The sequence below is a fragment of the Pongo abelii genome, chromosome 19, assembly GCF_028885655.2.
Source record: "Pongo abelii isolate AG06213 chromosome 19, NHGRI_mPonAbe1-v2.0_pri, whole genome shotgun sequence".
Taxonomy (NCBI): Eukaryota; Metazoa; Chordata; class Mammalia; order Primates; family Hominidae; genus Pongo; species Pongo abelii.
In genome coordinates this window covers 7,918,016-7,938,673 of record NC_072004.2, presented here as the reverse complement: position 1 = coordinate 7,938,673, position 20,658 = coordinate 7,918,016, and the positions used below count along the sequence as shown (strand labels likewise).

At 55.1% G+C, this 20,658-nt stretch overlaps 1 protein-coding gene across 1 annotated transcript; it reads left to right on the top strand.

The window, feature by feature from the left end:
* The first annotated feature begins 2,607 nt into the window (after positions 1-2,607).
* On the top strand, positions 2,608-17,400 carry ALOX12B (arachidonate 12-lipoxygenase, 12R type). The gene is made up of 15 exons (XM_024235233.3): positions 2,608-2,754; positions 3,802-4,006; positions 8,877-8,958; positions 9,088-9,180; positions 9,284-9,406; positions 9,726-9,829; positions 10,122-10,294; positions 10,524-10,667; positions 12,833-13,036; positions 13,283-13,369; positions 13,651-13,820; positions 14,279-14,400; positions 16,268-16,368; positions 16,707-16,877; positions 17,075-17,400. Exons 1-15 carry the CDS (start codon positions 2,608-2,610, stop codon positions 17,252-17,254), a joined length of 2,106 nt encoding a protein of 701 aa, XP_024091001.1. The 3' UTR covers positions 17,255-17,400.
* The last annotated feature ends 3,258 nt before the right edge of the window (positions 17,401-20,658 follow it).

Sequence of the window (20,658 nt, the reverse complement as noted above, 5' to 3'; positions counted from 1 at the left end):
TTGATCGCATTGTATTTTCAGGACCTGACACAGCGCTGAACACACAGTAGGGGCTCGGCCAGTGTCTGCTGATGAATGAATGAAAGGCACGTGGTCCCAGACAGAAGTGAGCAAAGGGGAATGTGAGGGGTGAAGCCAATCAGGCAGGCCGTGGGGGCCATGGGAGGGGATGGTGTCACTGTCCCAAAGGTAAAGAGGAGCCACTGCCAGGCTTGATCAGGGTTGGGAGGAGGGAGCATAGAGAGTGATGTGGACAGATTTGGGTCTGGAAAAGATCATTTCAATCCCCAACTCCAGCCACATCTGTGTCCCTAACCTAAACCTGAATTGCAGTTTCGACCCCATTCCACATCCGATCTGGAACCTACTGGAACCTTCTCTTTGTCTCACAATCCCAGCCCCCTCTGACCCTAACTTGGCCTGGGCATTGAATGACCTTCCTTTGATGGTGATGGAAGCGTGCCATCAGGGAGGAAAGCAGGGCTGTGCTTCCTGGTTGACAGGAGCTGCTCCTGGGAGGCGAAAGGAAAGAGGACAGGTCCAGAAAAAGGGAATAGGAATGTGCCTGCCTCCTCACTCTCCCTGGGTCCCAAATCCTATCTTTGGATTGTCTATCTCAGACTCTCTCATAATTGCTCTTCACCTTACTCCTAACACCTTCTCCCTATCCTGCGGCTGACTTCTGTGATTCTATCAGCAACTAGTTCCCATTCCCAACCTCCCAGACTTATTTTCTTCAGAGCACTTAGTATCCAAAATTATAGTGAACAAATTCTTGTTTACTGTTTCTTTCACTTCTTTCCCAGCTATTCCATAAGCTCCATGTATGTTTCATTTCTTCTCTGCGTCTGCAGTGCCTAGAACGCCGTGCACCGTCCTCACTACATATCTGAGGGAGGGAGGGAGGAACGACCTGGTTCCCAACAAACCCAGTTCCACTGGAGCTCAGCCCTGCCTCCAGCCCTCTTCCTAGCTTCATTCTTTTTTGGGAGGGAAGTGAGGGTATGTACTTTATGAATTAAAGGATAACACATAATGAAATGAATGAAGTACCCTAGACGCCCCTCAGATCAAGATAAGAACACCTCCAGCAGCCTATATGGCCTCCCTCTGCCAGAGATACTCACCAGTAGGGGTTGTCTGAGAATTGCTCAGTTTTGCTGGTTCTGGAAATTCCTATCAGTGGATAACAGAACGTATCCCCTTTAATGTCTGGCTCTTTTTGTTCAATATCATCTTTGTGAGACTCATCCGCATTGCAGTTCATTCTTTCTTTTTATTCCTGGGTAGAATTCTATTTTATGATTATACCACAAAATATTGATCATATTAATCTATTATTTAACTTCATTCTTTTTTCTTTCTTTTTTTTTTTTTTTTTTTTTTTTGGAGATGGAGTCTTGCTCTGTTGCCCAGGCTGGAGTGCGGTGGCATGATCTCAACTCACTGCAACTTCCGCCTCCTGAGTTCAAGCGAGTCTCCTGCCTCAGCCTCCCAAGTAGCTGGGACTACAGGCGAATACCACCACGCCTGGCTAATTTTTGTATTTTTAGTAGCGACAAGGTTTCGCCATGTTGGCCAGGCTGGTCTCGAACTCCTGAGCTCAGGCGACCCACCTGCCTTGGCTTTCTGAAGTGCTGGGATTACAGGCGTGAGCCACCACGCCCAGCTATTTAACTTAATTCTTATGCCCCAGATTTCACTCTGTCTTCTAATTTAGTTTTTTTTTTTTTTTTTGGTCTTCTGATTTTACATCCAGCTCCAATCCCTCCCCAGTGGATCCTGGCCCCACAGGAAGCAACAGATCCCCTTCTCCTACCCTGATTGTTCCTCCCCGCAGCATCTTCAAGCCTTTCTGCACGCATGTGGTCCCCGAGCCCCACCTTCAACACCTCCCACCCTTCCTGTCACAGACTCTGGGCCCTGGGGCAGAAGGACAGGCCAGCTTTCTCACTGTGGCCACTACCTGCCCCATTTCCCAGAGAGGAATGGCCTGGAGGCTAGCCAGCTGCGCAGCAACTTAGTGTCTCTCCCCCTCCCCTCCCCCGCCCACCAGTGGCCTCAGAACCAATGCAGGTCGCTCACTGCCCATGGCCCTGCTTAGCAGGGGTGCCCGGCACTGCAGCCAATGGGGACTGGCAGGAGGAAGGAGCTTATTAGTCTGATAAAGATCTGGGGGCCCCACCCGGCTCCCTCCTGCAACTTCTCTAGGGCCCTGGCTCAGGCTGGACTGGCTCCCCCACCCTGAAGCCGCCTTCATCCACGGCATCTTCCATCCGCCCTTTCAGAGGCAGGCCCAGTGCCCTGCCTGCTCTTCCTCCCCGCCAGCTCCCAGAAGGCTTGGAGCCCAGACACCTGCTCACCTGCCACCAGCTGGGCCCCACCTGGGCCTGCCCGGCACGCACCCCGGCCACCAAGGGCAGCAGCTTTTCCAGAATTTGGCCGGCAGGCCCAGTCACCCCACCTCGCCACCTCACCACTGCACCTTGGAGGCCAGCCCTGTCCACTCCACTCTGCGCCTGGCTTCTCTTGCCTGCCTTGGGCCTTCGTGTGGCCCCTCCACGGTGTCTGGGACTGAGTGCCCCTCTTGCCTCCTGAAGAGCAGCCATGGCCACCTACAAAGTCAGGGTGGCCACAGGCACCGACCTCTTGTCGGGAACACGGGACTCCATCTCACTGACCATTGTGGGGACGCAAGGAGAGAGCCATAAGCAGCTGCTGAACCATTTTGGGAGAGACTTTGCAACTGGGGCGGTAAGAGTGTGTGTGTGTGTGTGTGTGTGTGTTTCTGTGTGTGTCTGTGTGTATCTGTGTGTCTTTGTGGCCCCGGGAGGGGTGAAGGTGCGCAGGGGGAGCCAGGTGAGCTGAGCTTGTCCAGGAGAGGCTGGAGAGCCGAGGCACAGCTCTGAAGGCAGTGGGCTCCCCGGTGGCTCTACACGCCTTATCCAGAGCTGGCTTCCAGCCCTCGCCCATGTCCCAGATCTCTGGGCCATCCTTCTCCATCCTGCTCCTTCATCTCTAACCCTTTCAGGCATTCCTCATCTCCCTCCCATCCTTTTCTTCTCTCTCCCTCTTCCTCAGCCCTCTCTCCCTGTCTCTGCCTATACTGCATCTCTCTTTTCTCAATCCTTTCCACCTGCTTTCCTTCCCCTTTGCTCTCCTCCCCTTTCTGTCTTACCCCCTCTCCCGCATCCCTCTCTCTTCCATTCTCAGTCACTCTTCCTAATTCAGCGCCTCCTAACTGTCTCACATTTGCATTGGATTCTCTGTGACTTAAAATGGCATCAGACCAGCCTGTCTAGTGGAAGGCACGCTTTGCGGGCCTTCAGACCTGATTTTGAGTCAGACCCAGCCACCTGCTGCTATGCGACCTTAATAGGTCACTCTATCTATGTGGCCGTTCTGAATATCTGCATCTTCATTGATGAATGGGAGAAGGAGCTGGCTGGACCTCTCCCCACTCGAAAACTGTAGAGTGGTACTGAAGTCCCCAGGGGTCTGAAGGGTTCCTGCAACCTCAGGTGCCTGGAGAGGGGAGTGGGAGAAGACAGGAGCTGGGGATGGAGAGAAGAAGGGGCTGGAGTCCTACGCAGCCCTGGGTAGAGGGATCCAGTAGGAGACCCCCAAGCTGGAGAAGTCAGAAGGAAGCTCAACGATCAGGTCAATATCCTGTCCCTCCGTCAGTCCAGGGAGGCGAGCATTGCGCAGCATGAGCAGGGCCTGGGTGAGGGGCCAGAGGGGTGGCGGCCTGGGAGCCAGGGTGAAGTCCTGCCGGCTCAGCCAGCCTTGCATCCTGCCTAGGTGGACCAGTACACCGTGCAGTGCCCGCAGGACCTGGGTGAGCTCATCATCATCCGCCTGCACAAAGAGCGGTACTCCTTCTTCCCCAAGGACCCTTGGTACTGCAACTACGTGCAGATCTGTGCCCCCAACGGCTGTATCTACCACTTCCCCGCCTACCAGTGGATGGATGGCTACGAGACCCTGGCACTCCGGGAGGCCACAGGTAAGCCCTCATCACCCTGCTCCATCCTATGGCTGTGAGGCCTCTCGCTCCAGCCTGCCACCCTGGCATGGCACCCAGGCTCCCATCAAGCCGGGGGGGGGACCAGCCCCACCAGGGACTCCTGGGCTCTCCTGACACTGTCACACATTTCCCTCAGTCAGTACTGCTGCCCTGGGCTCAGCTTGGGGCTGCACACTGGAGGAAGAGAGGTGCCTGAGGCCCGGCGGCTACCCTCAGCATCCCCATCTGGCAGCAGACAGCATTCCCAGAGTGCGCTCCCCGCTACATCTCCAGTCCTCCCTGACTTCTATAAGATGCCCGGCCATGCTAAAAAGACCCCTTGTGATGCTAAGTACAGGCTCAGGACTCTCACAGGAGGCCTATTTATGATGCCAATCATATGCGCTCCAGAAAGACGCCCTGTTACTCCAGCAGGATTCTGTTACTATAGCAGGATGCCCCATTATTCCAACCAGCACCTTGCTATCCCATTTAGAAGCCCTTTGAGTTCAACAGGTCTCCATGGTGCTGTGGTCTTATAATTATGACGCCCTGGCTTTCTTTTTTTGAGATGGAGTTTCACTCTTGTTGCCCAGGCTGGAGTGCAATGGCACAATCTCGGCTCACTGCAACCTCCACCTCCCTGGTTCAAGCGATTCTCCTGCCTCAGCCTCCTGAGTGGCTGGGATTACAGGCGCGTGCCACCACGCCAAGGCTAATGTTTGCATTTTTAGTAGAGATGGGGTTTTACCATGTTGGCCAGGCTGGTCTCGAACTCCTGACCTCAGGTGATCTGCCTGCCTCAGTCTCCCAAAGTGCTGGCATTACAGGCATGAGCCCCAGTTTTCTAATTGAGCATTTTTTAGACTGATGGGATGTTCTATTGCTCCAAAGGACTCCCTATTTTCCCAACAGGACACCATATTTCTCTAACAGGATGCGCTGTTACTCCAAAAGGCCCCCCTTAATCCAGTAAGGATCTATCCAGTAGAGGCCTTGTTATTCAGATAGACTGTCAGGGTTTCTCCAAGGTTAAGGCTGGCTAAGGCTGCCCAGTGGTTTTTCCAGTTGCTTGGTTACTCCCATGGGAGAGACACAGGACCTGAGTGGCTGAGCTCCTTGCACCCACCCCTGCCAGAGCCCCTTGTGTGGTGGGCTGGGGTCAGCTTCCTAATTTGTGGTGCTGCATGGAGACTAGGGGCCTGTCCTCTCTTATCCCCCAGTTCCACCACCTGAGTGTCTGTTGGCTTCCCTTGAGGCGAATGGGAGGGAAAGGCTGAGCTGAGGACACCCAGGGCCCGAAGCCCCATCCTCCCTGCAGCTGACTACCTCTCTTCCGTTTCTCACTGCCCTGTGCTGGAATCTTTCCCCAGGAGTGGGGAACAGGGCCTGAGCTGGGGAAAAGAGAGGCGAGGAAAGCCTGGGAGATGGTGAGCATGCCAAGGGGAGGGTCTCACTGGGGACATACAGCATCTTCCTGCAGTGACAGGTCTGGGTGACATGGAAGCAGGGGACAGGCAGGGTGATGCTGGTGGCCAGGCAGGAATGGGGTTGGGTGGGGCCGCTGCCACGCAACAGGACAGGGAGACTTGAGTCACCCACAGGGCCCTCAAAGGAGTGAGGCTCCCGCCCTGGGGATGAAAACGAGCTGGGTCTCTGGGTTGCACAACTCCAGGGAGCACTGTTCATCCAGAATACAACATGAGCTGAGGCAGGTGGAGGAGGGAGAGGGTGGCGAGGTAAGGGCCTTGAGGGGAAATAATGGGCTGCAGCGGTAGGCACAGGCCAGCCTGGGGACCACCAGCCAGGGTGCTGGAGAAAGACGGACCTGGACTTGGGTCTCAGTTCTTCCGCTGACTAGCTGGACATTTGGGCATATTTCCAAATTCTTTTTTTTTTTTTTTTGAGATGGAGTCTCGCTCTGTCGCCCTGGAGTGCATTGGCTCAATCTTGGCTCACTGCAACCTCCGCCTTCCAGGTTCAAGTGATTCTCCTGCCTCAGCCTCCTGAGTAGCTGGGACTACAGGTGTGTGCCACCACGCCCGGCTAATTTTTTTGTATTTTTAGTAGAGACGGCGTTTCACCGTGTTAGCCAGGATGGTTTCAATCTCCTGACCTTGTGATCTGCCTGCCTCGGCCTCTCAAAGTGCTGGGATTACAGGTACGAGCCACCGCACCCGGCCACATTTACAAATTCTTCTAAGCCTTGGTGCCCTCATCTGTAAAATGGAGATAACAACAGGACCTACTTCTTAGGGTGGATGTGAGAATCCAATAAGATGCCATCTGAACGGAGTTTTTTTTTTTTTTTTTTTTTAAGACAGAGTCTCTCTCCGTCACCCAGGCTGTAGTGCAGTGGCATGATCTTAGCTCATTGCAACCTCTGCTTCCTGGGTTCAAGCGATTTTCCTGCTTCAGCCTCCAGAGTAGCTGGGATTGCAGGCGTGCAACACCACACCCGGCTAATTTTTGTATTTTTAGTGGAGATGGGGTTTCATCATGTTGGTCAGGCTGGTCTTGAATTCCTGACCTCATGATCCACCTGCCTTGGCCTCCCAAAGTGCTGGGATTACAGGTGTGAACCACCGCACCTGGCCTGAATGGAGTTTTAAAAGGCTTAATAACTGTTGGTGGTCAGAAGCAGCCCGCTACAGGGCAAATCCAGCCTTGTCCCCACGTAATAAGCAATAGCGACTGTTTCTCCTTGTAAAATGGGCATGGGGATACAGTCCTTTAGCTGAAACTGTTGACTCCAGGGGTGTTTTGAAATTCAGATTTTATTGAGAAGCTACATACACATGTATCTGTACACATGTGTGTATGTTTATATAAAATATGTATATGTATACATACATATCTTCATCTATAAATCTATATCACACACATACCCCATATATTATGTGCTATATCTACCACAAGGCACCCCAATCAAATATACTAACACTTCCCAGTAAAAACTATGAATAGTTACACCCAGTGAGTTAAATAAAGATTGTATATAGCCTCAGGGAGATTCACAGCAGGCTTTGTCAACCAATGAATTTGTTGTGGAACAAACAGACAAACAAACTTGATTTTCACAGCTTTCTGTACTTTGCAGTTGTGAAGAAGGGGTCACCAGCCTATAGTAATAGTCACCTGCCTCATAGGGTGCTTCTTAGGCTTAGATTAATAAAAGTAAAGTGTCTACAAAGTGCCTGGTGTTGGGGACCAGCCTCAACACCACCTGTAGGGTACCCAAAGTCTGGTGGTGACGAAGGAATGGGAAGAGGCAGGTTAAGAGTGCATAAAGAGTGGGGTCCAGGGGGCAGTTGCAAAATGGAGGCTGCAAAAGGCCCAGAGTTCTGGTCTCCACACTATTTATTGAGTACAATCACTTAGATCTAAGAAGCAGATGTTCAGGGCGAAACAGTGAAAGGGAGGCAGTACGTCATAGGCGTAATCTATAGCAATAGCGGTTTAAATGAATCTCCTTTGTGCTCAAACAGCATATCTTTAACTTACTGGAGAGCAGCTAGTGGGAGCGGGCTTAACTAGGAGCCTGCACGTCTGTCCACATTCCAGGTTTCAAAGGAGTATCTTTCTCCTTGAACACAGTGTTCATAGATAAGACAGCAGTTTACGCTCAGAGCATGGGAACATAATGGTGATAAGAATGCTTTCCTCCTCAGAGGCCTTTTGTGACTTTCCACAACTTATTGTCCCATATTTTTATGGCCAGTTTATACAGGCACCCCACAAGCCCTTTTCCCAACACCTGGCACCTAGTAAGTGCTAAACAACTGTCAGTTATTAATATTTCAGTGGTATATACCCAAAGGAAAAGAAATCAACATATCAAAAAGATGCCTTATTTATCGTGGCACTATTCACACTAGCAAAGATATGGAATCACCCTAAGTGCCCTAATGGATGACTGGATAAAGAAAATGTGGTATATATACACAGTGGAATACTATTCAGTCATGAAAAAAATGAAATCATGTCATTTGCAGCAACATGGATGGAACTGGAAGTCATTATCTTAAGTGAAACAAGCCAGACCAGAAAGTCAAATGCTGAATGTTCTCACCCATAAATGGGTGTTAAAAAATGTGTACACATGGGCCAGGTGTGGTGGCTCACACCTATAATCCCAGCACTTTGGGAGGCAGAGGCGGGCAGATGACCTGAGATCAGGAGTTCGAGACCACCCTGGACAACATGGCGAAACCGCGTGTCTACTAAAAATACAGAAAGTAGCTGGGCATGGTGGCAGGCACCTGTAATCCCAGCTACTCCGGACACTGAGGCAGCAGAATCGCTTGAACCCAGGAGGCAGAGGTTGCAGTGAGCCGAGATCGTGCCATTGCATTCCAGGTTGGGTGACAAGAGGGAGACTCCATTTAAAAAATAATGTGTACACACGGACATAGCAAAACAATAGACAATGGAGACTCTCAAGGGTGAGAGGATGGGAGGGAGTGGATGATGAGAAATTACTTAATGGGTACAATATACTTTATTTGGGTGATGGGTATCCTAAAGCCCTAACTTGGCCACTATGCATGTAACAACATTGCTCTTGTACTCCATGAATTTATAGAAATAAAAAATATTTCAGTGGGTCTAGAGGAGGGACTTTTTGCAGCAGCAGAGCTCAGCTTGACAGCAGAGCAAGAGGAAAGAGGGTGGGTCCATGATTCTTTTATCTGATATTTCCGGACAGGACGCACCTTCACTCTCCCAAGGTGAGCCTTCCCACTTCTTGGTCATGGCCCCCCCCAGAGCCGACCTGGGGCACAGAAGCTGAACCCCTGCTTCCTGAAGTGGGCAGGGGTGGGCAGGGGCAAGGGTCAGCCCTTGAGTCCCCTCCTTGGTCTCCCTACAGGAAAGACAACAGCAGATGACTCGCTCCCCATCCTCCTGGAGCACAGAAGAGAGGAGATCAGAGCCAAGCAGGACTTCTACCAGTGAGGGGGCGGGTGGCAGAGTCTGGGCGCCCGGCAGGGGTCCAGGGAGGTGGGGGACAGTGATGGCTCTGGCCCTTTGCCCTGGGGTGGTGCACGGGCATGAGGGTCACATCTCGGTTTCCCTTGCAGCTGGCGAGTCTTTCTTCCTGGCCTGCCCAGCTATGTGCACATTCCCAGTTACCGCCCTCGGGTCCGGAGGCATCGCAACCCCAACCGGCCTGAGTAAGGACCCGAAGCTGTGCTGGGCCCCTCCCATGGTTTTCCCCTGGGCGCCTGCCTCCTCCCCGCCCCCTGGATCCCAGTTGCCCTGCGCTTCTCCCCACAGGTGGAACGGCTATATTCCGGGATTCCCAATTCTCATCAACTTTAAGGCCACCAAGTTCCTGAACTTAAATCTCCGCTACTCCTTCCTCAAGACGGCCTCCTTCTTCGTCCGCCTGGGGCCCATGTGAGTGCGTGTGAGTGACGGGAGAACGAGGGCTCCTGCAAGGACTGTCCCTCTCTCCCAACCTTGGCGGCCTCCAAGACAGCCCCAGAGGTTGGAATGGCCAGGAAAGCAGAGGGAGCTGAAACGCAGACCCAGAAAACCTGAGACATGATCCCAGAGACCTAGAGATGCAAAAATCTTGAGACATGGGACCCAGAGACTTTGCGACGCACAGACCCTGAGACCCAGAGACCTAAGTGGATGGGGCGGCCCCTCCACCCGCCCCAGCCGGCGTTTGGCAGCCCCTCTGAAGGTCTCTTCCTGGAATTCCATCTCCTAGGGCACTGGCTTTCAAAGTCCGCGGCCTGTTGGACTGCAAACATTCGTGGAAGAGGCTGAAGGACATTAGCAAAATTTTCCCTGGCAAGAAATCTGTCGTCTCCGGTATGGAATGGGTCTCCCGGATCGAGCAGGGGGAGCCAGGCGGTCTCCTGCGTGCTAGGCAGGCCCCCCACTTCGGGGCAGTGGGAAGGGAGAGGCAGCGAGGCGCGCGCGCGCCCTCTGGCGGTTTCTTGGAAAACGTCGCCCCGGGCTCCTCCGGCCGCTCAGCGCGAGGCTGGGGGCTTCGTTTTCCTCCCCGATTCCTCTCGGTGCCCATGGTCTTCTTCTGTCCCATGCCTCTCCGTCCCCGAGGGGGGCCGGGCCGCCTTGTGACGCCCTCGCGCCGTCCTCGCAGAGTACGTGGCCGAGCACTGGGCAGAGGACACCTTCTTTGGGTACCAGTACCTCAACGGCGTCAACCCCGGCCTGATTCGCCGCTGCACGCGGATCCCAGACAAGTTCCCCGTCACAGACGACATGGTGGCTCCGTTCCTGGGCGAGGGAACGTGCTTGCAAGCGGAGCTGGAGGTGAGGCCCGCTCCGGCGGAGACCCCGGCCCTCCTCCCGGCCTCCCTCGCGGGCATCCCCGTCTCTCCCCACCTCCGGCGCCCGCGCCAGTCCCAGGCAAGCCCGCACCCCGCGTCCCTGTCCCCGTCACACCCCTGCCCCTGGTCGCCAGCGCCCTGTGCACCTGCGGCGGGGGTCACGGGCGCCCCGTGTGGGTGCCTACTTGCCACCCATCGCGGCTGCCTTCCAGAAGGGGAACATTTACCTGGCCGACTACCGCATCATGGAGGGCATCCCCACCGTGGAGCTCAGCGGCCGGAAGCAGCACCACTGCGCCCCCCTCTGCCTGCTGCACTTCGGACCCGAGGGCAAGATGATGCCCATCGCCATCCAGGTGCCTGGGCTGCAGGCGGCGCTGCCGCTGAGCCTCTGTGTGCGCGAATGTTCCTCTGAGTGTGCGCGCGCTTAGTGAGCGTGTGGACCTGTGTGTATTCAGCCGTCTCTCGGTATCCTTGAGAGACTGGTTCCAGGACCTCCCCGGGATGCCAAAATCTGCAGATGCTCAAGTTTCTTACATAAAATGTCCCAGTATTGCCGGACGCGGTGGCTCACGCCTGTAATCCCAGCACTTTGGGAGGCTGAGGCGGGCGGATCATGAGGTCAGGAGATCGAGACCATCCTGGCTAACACGGTGAAACCCCGTCTCTACTAAAAATACAAAAAATTACCCGGGCGTGGTGGCGGGCGCCTGTAATCCCAGCTACTCGGGAGGCTGAGGCAGGAGAATGGCGTGAACCCAGGAAGCGGAGCTTGCAGTGAGCCGAGATCATGCCACTGCACTCCAGCCTGGGCAACACAGCGAGACTCCATCTCAAAAAAAAAAAAAAAAAAAAAAAAGTCCCAGTTTTTACATATAACTTACGCACATCTTCTTCTGTGTTGGGATCACAGGCGTGAGCCACCGCGTCCGGCCTGGGCACATTTTTCTGGTTCATACAAAAGCCCGGTATGGGCTGGGAGCAGCTCAGGTTTTTATGCCCTAATAGGCTTAGGTGGAGATGCACCTTGCAAGGCTCAAGGACCACCTTGGCAGTTCCCTGCCTCTCACCTGCTTGCTGTCTTGGTCCCCTCAGGTACAGAAGTACAAAGTGCGCTGCTCAGCGGAGCTGGGTGAGCTCTTGCTGCTGCGTGTACACAAGGAGCGCTACGCTTTCTTCCATGTTACACTCCTGGGCTCAAGCGATTCTCCTGCCTCAGCCTCCCAAAGTGCTGGGACTACAGGCGTGAGCCACCTTGCCCGGCCCTCTTGTGTATTTTCAGTCCTCTCTAGGCCCGGTGTGGTAGCTCACGCCTGTAATCCCAGCACTTTGGGAGGCCGAGGTGGGCAGATTACCTGAGGTCAGGAGCTCAAGACCAGCTTGGCCAACATGGGGAAACCCCATCTTTACTAAAACTACAAAAATTAGCTGGGCATGGTGGGGGGCGGCGCCTGTAGTCCCAGATATTCAGGAGGCTGAGGCAGGAGAATCTCTTGAACCCAGGAGGCAGAGGCTGCAGTGAGCAGAGATCGTGCCACTGCACTCCAGCCTGGTGACAGAGCAAGACTCCGTCTCAAAAAAAAAAAACCAAATAAATAAAATGAAATAAAATAGATCCTTTCTGGATTTCTTATAGTACCCAGTACAATACAATGTAAATGCTATGTAGATAGTTGTTACACTGTATTCTTTAGGGAATGACAAGGAAAAAAAGTCTGTACATGTTCAGTAGAGACACTTTTTTCCCAGAATATTTTCCATCTGTTGTTGGTGGAATCTACTGGTGTGGAACCCATGGATATGGAGGGCCAGCTGTACTTGTATGCCCCTATGTGTGTGCATCTGTGAGTGTGTGCATGTATATGTGTCTGTGGGGTGTGCTTGTCTCTTTGACTTCATCCATCCATCCAACTGGAAAACCAATCCCTGAAGGGGGTCAGGTCCCTACTGGAAATACTGAGATAATTAGACTTAGCCTCTGCCTTGGGAATCTGGTCTGGCAGAGGAGGGAACTAGGTGTTTCCTTCCCAGAGGTCCCCCCAAGGGTCATGTGCAAGTTAGAAAGAGGCTCCCTCTGGGGGGATGGGCCAGAGCCCCAGAGCCTGATGCTCCTGGCTCCTTAATGGAACAGCGTAGGCTGATTTCAGTGATCTGCCTGCTCCCTGGGGGGCTAGGAATCCTTGTGCAGTGCACAACCTGCACACCTGAATGTGGTGGAGGTGTGGCTGAAGTAAGGAAGTCTTGCCAGAGGAGGCAGCTTGTGATATGGTACTTGAAGAATAAGTGGGAGCTGCCAGGTAGAGACAGGGGCAAGAGGAAGGTACTGCAGTTGAGCAGACAGAATGGCAAGATCAAATGTGGGGAGGGAGGAAAGGCCCAGGGGTGCTCAGGGGACCAGTGGGACTGGAGCTTGGGAGTGTTTTCACCTTCTCATACTCCCTTCTGCCTCCTTCCTGCGGTGGGGCCTTTATGTGTGTGGGTCTCTGCCCTCACCTAACCCTTTCTCTTTCACCACCCCTAGCTCAGCCAGACCCCTGGGCCAGATTGCCCCATCTTCCTGCCCAGTGATTCTGAGTGGGACTGGCTGCTAGCCAAGACGTGGGTACGCTATGCGGAGTTCTACAGCCACGAGGCCATCGCCCACCTGCTGGAGACCCACCTCATTGCCGAGGCCTTCTGCCTGGCCTTGCTGAGGAACCTGCCCATGTGCCACCCACTCTACAAGGTATGGGCTTGGGGGAAGGGGCCTCACCCAGGCATCATGGCCCTCACCTGGCCTCAGAAAGCCCCCAGGCCCACTGAGCAGTCAGAGAGACTCCAGTCAGCCTGGGGGGCATCTGGGGACCACAAGAGAGGGCTTGGCATAGGAACTTCCCCGAGTGAGCAGATCTGATGTTACAGAAATGGGGAGCTGAGCTCCTCTGGGGGCCACGTCAGCCCTCTCTCTTCATCCTCCTTGCTCTCCCCACAGCTCCTCATCCCCCATACCCGATACACCGTCCAGATCAACAGCATTGGCCGGGCCGTTCTCCTCAATGAGGGGGGGCTCTCTGCCAAGGTAAGACTTCTGCCCCCAACCCCAACGAGATATTTGTTTTCCTCTGGCCTTTGCAGTTAGACGAAGAGGAGGACTTCCCACTTGCCTTTGGGTCATCATGACTGGGCATGAAGGGAGGAAACTGGATGAAGTTGGTTGTCCTGTCTAGAAAGGAACAGAGGCAGGGCTGGTGTGCTGGCCCTGAGGAAGATTGTTCTTGGAGGTGGGGTGGGCTGGGTCTGGGGTTACAGGGGTACTTACTGGGATGCCCGTCCGGCTCCAGGATCTGCCTCCTCTCACAGGGCATGTCCCTGGGCGTGGAAGGCTTTGCTGGGGTGATGGTACGGGCTCTGTCAGAGCTCACCTATGACAGCCTCTACCTCCCCAATGACTTTGTGGAGCGTGGGGTCCAGGACCTGCCTGGATATTACTACCGCGATGACAGCTTGGCGGTGTGGAATGCACTGGAGAGGTGAGCTAAGGACAGCAGTGGGTGGTTCTCAGGGTGGACACCCTGGGATGTTGGAGAGGGTGTGCGGAGCTTCTAGAGAACTGAGTGTGGGTCTGGTGTCATCCAGGGGCTTGGCCTTGGGGAAGGGGCCTGGGGTCTGTGTGTCCATCACACCTACACCCTCAGCCCAGCAGGCCCCTTCCTTGCTTGGGTCCCCAGCCCACCTCTGCTGGCCAGATCCCTTCTGGGATCTGAGATGCCTGTAGGCCTTGCCCATCCCTTATAAGGGAGTGCTCTGGGTGTGTTCTGGCCTTGCCAAGCCATCCTCTTCACTTCTGCCCCACAGGACTTGCCCTTCCACAGGCCTAGGGCAGCTCTGGGGCCAACTGAGGTCAGGGCACCCTGGGGGAGGTGGGAGAAGCCTGGCTGAGGAGTGGGAGGGGAGGAGGATCCAAACTGAGGTCCTGTCCCCTGGTCAGGTATGTGACGGAGATCATCACCTATTATTACCCGAGTGACGCAGCCGTGGAGGGTGACCCGGAATTGCAGTCCTGGGTGCAGGAAATATTTAAAGAGTGCCTCCTCGGGCGGGAGAGCTCAGGTATGGGCCTGGACACCTGGGCAATCAGGGGGAGCTGGGACTGAGGGGCAGCCCCCAGGCAGGTCTGCTAGGGCCCTCCTGGGCTGGATCAGAACATATTTTATTGTAGACTGAAGGAGACCAAATTGCTGCCCTAGGATTTTGACAGGCTCTTCTCTGGCCCCTGGAGCAGTGGCATCTCAGAGAGGCTGGGGAAGAAAACATGGCTGGCATTGGGTCCCTGTCTGAGATTAGGGGCTGTGGGTCATCTCTGCAGAGACCTGGAGGGGTCCCAGCCCCACCCCAGAAACAAATATTTTTGGACTGTGAAATGGGGTATGAGCTCCAACAGAAAAGGGCAGGAGGCCAGGGAGCTGGCAGGGGGGAGCTGGCAGCTCCAGGAGAGGGGTGAAAGTGCCCTGAGGTCCCGCCACCTGGGTACACACTCAACAAATATCCAGTGAGCATCCACAATGCAACGCTGTGCTGGTTATTGAGGAGGCAAAAGGGAAAAAGACAGGTGGTGAAGGTGCCTGCCTTCAAGGAGTTCACAGTCTGGGATGGCAGGTACTTCCCTAAAGTAAGTTGTGGGGAAGCCCAGGGAAGGCGCCTAACCCACTTTGGGAAGGGGTAGTGGAGAGAAGACAGGGCAGGAGCAGCAAGCTAAGATCTAGCTGAAATCTAACTTCTTGGCTAACATCAAGCTAAGATCTGCAGGATGGAGAGGTTAGCCTCGAGATGACGAAGGATGGGGATGGAGAGTTCTGCATGGGAGCAGCATGTGGAAAGTCGAGACAGCCAGAGAGAGCATAGGGAGTTCCAGGAGCTGCTTACTGTAATCACGTTCTCTGCAACTGAAGCTTATGGTGGGACGTGGGGAGGTTCCCAACGGGCTGAGGCGGAGGCTGTGAGCAGCGGCCAGGCTGCACAGCCTGGTTAAGGGCCAGAGGGATCCATCGAGGGTTTTGCAAGGAGATCAGACTTGTATGCTAGAATATCAGGCTACACTGGCAGTCAGGAGACAGTTAGGGAAGTTGTTGTGGTGTCCAGGAGGGAAGACTGGGGACCTGACTAGGGTGAGGGCTGTGGGGATGCCACAGAGAATTCCAGAGCTAGAAATGACAGGACTGGGTGATGGTTTGAGTTTGGTGGGGAGGGGAGGGGGAGGGGAGGGAGGGGCCAAGGGCGACTCCACGTTTCAGGGTTTTGCAACTGGATACATGATGTATGTCATCCATTGAGCTGGGGGCTAAAAGGAGGAGCGGTTAGGGAGGAAGATGATGGGTCTGGTTTGAATATGTGGGACTTTTGGAACCTGAGATCACCATGGCAACCAGGACACACGGGACAACAGGAAAGAGAAGCCACCTGAGGTTCACACGGGACAACAGGAAAGAGAAGCCAGTAGCTTGGTAGGGAAGAGGTGTGGGACTGAGAAATCCATCTGGAGTGGGCAGAGTCTGGAAGGAGGTGATGAGAGGGAGTGGAGGGCGGGGGCTGGGCTGAGTCGGGGCAGGACTCTTCCGAAGGAACGAAGGAACCCAGGAAAGCCTCCTGCCTCTCCCAGCATCCCCAGCTCTGGGACCAGAGCGGCATCCCCAGGGAAACAGGAAGAGAGATCTGAGGGCCACAGGTTAGGCAGGGGCCAGGAGCAGCCCTGGAGGACTTCTGGCCAAGGCCTGCAGCCCTCCGTCCCCAGCCTTAAGATCTGAGTTAGGGGAGATGGGGTTGCTGCCACAGGAGGGTCACGCAGGCAGGATGAGGGTACGGATGCGGCAGCTGGAAGCTTTTGCAAAACGGTGAGAGCGGGGCATGGTGGCGCCCTCTGCCGGGCAGCCAGTACCAGGGCACGACTAACGCCGCCTGGGCTTTTCCCCCCGCCGGTCAGGCTTCCCCAGGTGCTTGCGAACCGTGCCTGAGCTGATCCGATATGTCACCATAGTCATCTACACCTGCTCTGCCAAGCACGCTGCTGTCAACACAGGCCAGGTACCGGTGCTCTCACCAGCCCAGGCCCAGCCCCAGGCTCAGACCTTCTAAATTTCGTCAGTGCCCCAACCTCAAACCCAGCCTCAGCCATAATCCCTGGTCCAGCCTCAATTTGTTCCAGCTTCAACTCCAGTCCCAACGGAAACCGAGCCTCAGCCCCAACTCTCGGCCCCAGCCCCACACCCAGCCCCAGCCCCAGTCTAACCAACCCAGCCCAGCCTCAGCGCCAAGGGCGGGGAGTCCATCTCAGCGACTGGAGGGCGGGTGGTCAGCGCCTGGCGGAAGGAAACTCCTGGGTTACTCTTCCACCCAGACCCGCGCCTCTATCCCACCTCCAGATGGAGTTCACCGCCTGGATGCCCAACTTCCCAGCGTCCATGCGGAATCCACCGATTCAGGCTAAGGGGCTGACCACTCTGGAGACCTTCATGGACACGTTGCCGGACGTGAAGACCACGTGCATCACGCTGCTGGTGCTCTGGACCCTCAGCCGCGAGCCTGACGACAGGGTGCGAGACGGGGTGGGGGACTCTGAGCACAGGGAGGGGGCCAGGAGCCGGGGAGGGGGAAGGATAACTGGCGGCGTCAAGAGGGGAGCAGGGAGTGAGAGGCCGCTGAAATCAAAGGGTGGAGGGGCCAGGGCCACCGGCAGGAGGAGGGGGTGCTGGCCGGCCCTGGTCCCAGCTGTCGAGCTCTCTGCCCGCAGCGGCCCCTGGGACACTTCCCGGACATTCACTTCGTGGAGGAGGCCCCGCGGAGGAGCATAGAGGCGTTCCGCCAGCGCCTGAACCAGATCTCACACGACATCCGCCAGCGCAACAAGTGCCTTCCCATCCCCTACTACTACCTGGACCCGGTGCTGATCGAGAACAGCATTTCTATTTAGGAGCGCGCTTCCCGTCTCCCCTCTACCCATCCTGTGCCCTCCTATTTTCAAAAAAACAAAACAAAACAAAAAACACAAAAACCTCAAAGACCAAAACACCAAACAAACAAAAGAACAAAAAACCTTCCTTTCCCTGGGTCTGGCTGTGAGTGCGCGCGGCAAGTTACTGGGGCACTGGCGGCAGGGCTGACGCCGCGGGGTGCGGGTGCAGGCTGTGCGCGCCGCGCGCTCTCACCGCGATTCCGTTCTCTGCGGCCGCGGGGTTCAGGTAGGAGTAGGGCAGCACCAGGCCCCGGCTCCACTTCAGGACGTCCGCCGAGATCTGGGCCAGGCGGCGATGCTCCGCCGCGGGGCCTTCTCGGAGAAGTGCTCCTCTGGGTAGGTGTCCAGGAGGGGAGAAGGAAAGGCTGGGACCTTGGCCGGCTGCATTTTCAGCCCACAACGATTCTGTTCCATCTTAAGTCTCCCTACCAGGGGACTTAGTCCACCCAAGCCCAGCCCACGTAGGGGTCCTGGACCACTCCAGACCCATCCAACTTGAAACATAAAACACCCACCCACCTAGACAAAAGACTGCGGGCCACAAGAAACCCAGACCACCCCAAGCCCGGCTCACTCTGAAGCCCAGACCACTCTAAACTCCACCTACTAGGAATCCACAACACCCTAAACCACACCCACCAGCAACCTAGTGGCGCAAGCCCTGCCACCTAGGAGCCCAGCCTGCTAAGCTAAGTGCACCCTCCTAGTAGCCATTGTCCCCAGGATCCCATCCTCAATGTTCCCACTCTCTAGAAGCTGAGACTCCAGCCATCCCCACCTGGGCCTTGCTTATGGTGGCCTTGGTTTCATTGCTGACCCCCCACAGGAGCACCAGGGTGTGGCGTGTGGCATTGACCTCAGGGAGTGAGGCTACTAGTTCTGTCTGGCCCTTGACGGTGGGCAGGGCAAGCCATAGGATGATAGGAATATTGGGGATCCAGGCACTGAATTCAGACTGACCTCCACAAGCTCAGTACAGAGCTTCCAGTGCTGCTAGGGCTGCTCCTCCCGCAACCATGCTTGTCCCCCAGGTCTGGCACTGGCTCACCTGGCCGCTGTTGATGGCAGCATGTTGGGCTGAGCAGGTGACGATGATCATCGTGAAACACCGGATGAGCCCAGCACAGTGGCCCACGGTGGAGGGGACCCTTAGATGGGAGTAGGGCAGACAGAACAGAGCTGAGACCCAAGAGGCTGCTGCCCTGGGGCAGTGGACACCACCTCTGAGAGCATTTGGCTTGGAAAACCCTCCTGGAAGATCTCCCTGACCCAGGCCTGGAGCTCTGAGTCCCTGCTCACTGCCATATCATCCAGGTAGTAGATGTTAACAATATTGGTCCCAAAGCCGGGGGGTCAGGAATACATGGCGACTAACACTCGGGAGCCAACACTGCACAGGGTTGTGGGCTGGAAGGGGCCACTGAGACCTGCTGCCCACAAAGGAGGAAACTGAGGCCAAGGAAAGAAAACGGCCAACCACAGAGTGAACTGCAGAGCCGAGATCAAACCGGGAGGCTGTGGTCTTCACCATGCCATGCAAACAGAGGCCCGAGGGCCAGGATTGATCTGCAGATGTGTTTCGATCAGCTGACAAGGTTTTTCTGTTTGTTTTTCAAGTTGAATCACTTGCCAACATTTAAATATTAGAAGATGTCTGGTTTCTGCTGAAAAATCAGAAGATCTGGTCACAGTGATAGCTGGGTCACCACTATCCCTGTCAGACAAACATGAGTTTCCCACTGGCCACGGTCCCTGCCCACTCTTCTTCCTTAGCTTTTCTCTGCTTACTGGTCCTGCAGGCATTTGGATTCCAAACCACACGGAAGGATGAGACACCAGGTCCATCTGCGTTAGGACCAACTGATTGGGTTCATTTCATCCACTGGTTCCCAAAGGGCCCTCCATCCCCAGCCATAGTAGCATGTGCAGACCCCCTGCTGAGGAAGGAGCTCCTGCTGTGGATGTTCATATAGGGGGAGTCCCTGAGGACTTCAAGGGGGCGGTGGGACATGAGTTGGGCTTGAAGCAGGGGCAGAATTTTAATTGGGAGAGAGGGAGAAATTAGGGTGCCTCGTCTCCCTAGGCCCAGTGTGTGCTGAGATGGAAGAATGGAAGTAGGGGCAGATTTCAGAGGGGCTGAGCTGCAGGGAATGCAGCATTGCATGTGGCGAGCCACTGGGCACCACTCGAGGCTAATGGGCAGTGGCACTGCCATCAATCTCAGTGCTGGAGGGAGGCCATTATGCAGGCTGGTGGCGGGAGCTGGGAACCTGCAGGAGGCCAGATGTTAAGAGGATCTGGCCATTGGGGTGGAGGCCACAGCTATACCCCAAGGCAGTCTCCTATGAGGAAGATTTCGACGGAAAAACCTGGAGACACAGTGACTTTATCTATGGGGTGAATAATAATCTTTTTTTTTTTGAGACGGAGTTTTGCTCTTGTTGCCCAGGCTGGAGTGCAACGGCACGATCTTGCTCACTGCAACCTCCGCCTCCTGGGTTCAAGTGATTCTCCTGCTTCGGCCTCCCCAGTAGCTGGGATTACAGGCACCCACCACTACACCCAGCTAACTTTTGTATTTTTAGTAGAGGTGGGGTTTTGCCACGTAGGCCAGGCTCGTCTCGAACTCCTGACTTCAAGTGATCCGCCCACCTCAGCCTCCCAAAGTGCTGGGATTACAGGTGTGAGCTGCCGCACCCGGCATAATAATCTTAATAGCTAATCTCAGAGAGCACTTTCTGTGCACTGGGGTTTGTTCTTAGGGTTTTGGATTGAATAATAATAATAAGCTATACCATAGGTGCTCTTATTACCCTAATTGTCAGATGAGGAAACAGGCACAGAGAGGTTAAATAACTTCCCAACACAGCTGGGAAGGATCAAGAGTAAACAGGAAGGGCTTGGAGACAGCAGTGTGTTTGGGCAGGAGGCTGGGGGAAGGTTGACTAAACCAACAGGGGGTCTAGCCGAGGGTGAGAGGGTTGGAGCCCTCAGGCCCCAGGGGAGTGTCACCTCTCTATGGCTGCCCAGATCTGGAGTGTAGTAGCGGGCAAGGTCCTGGACCTTGAAGTCAGCCAGCTGGTGGGACAGGTAGAGGGAGTGGTAGGTGGCAGCTGCCAGCCCTTTGGTGATCAGCTCCAGGCAGCCCATCTGTCCCAACAATGTTGACTGTAATGAGCAGAGAGCCCACTCCTGCCGCTAGGAGGGGCTCTTCACCAAATCTCAGGCCTCCCCTGGCCCTCTGTGCTCACCCCAAGATCCCAGGCCTCCAGGGCCTTGACCTGGTGGATGAGCTTTCCTGGTACAAAGAGCCCAGTGTGGGCTGGATGTTGAGGTGGAAGGTGCAGAAGAAAGGGGAAGCC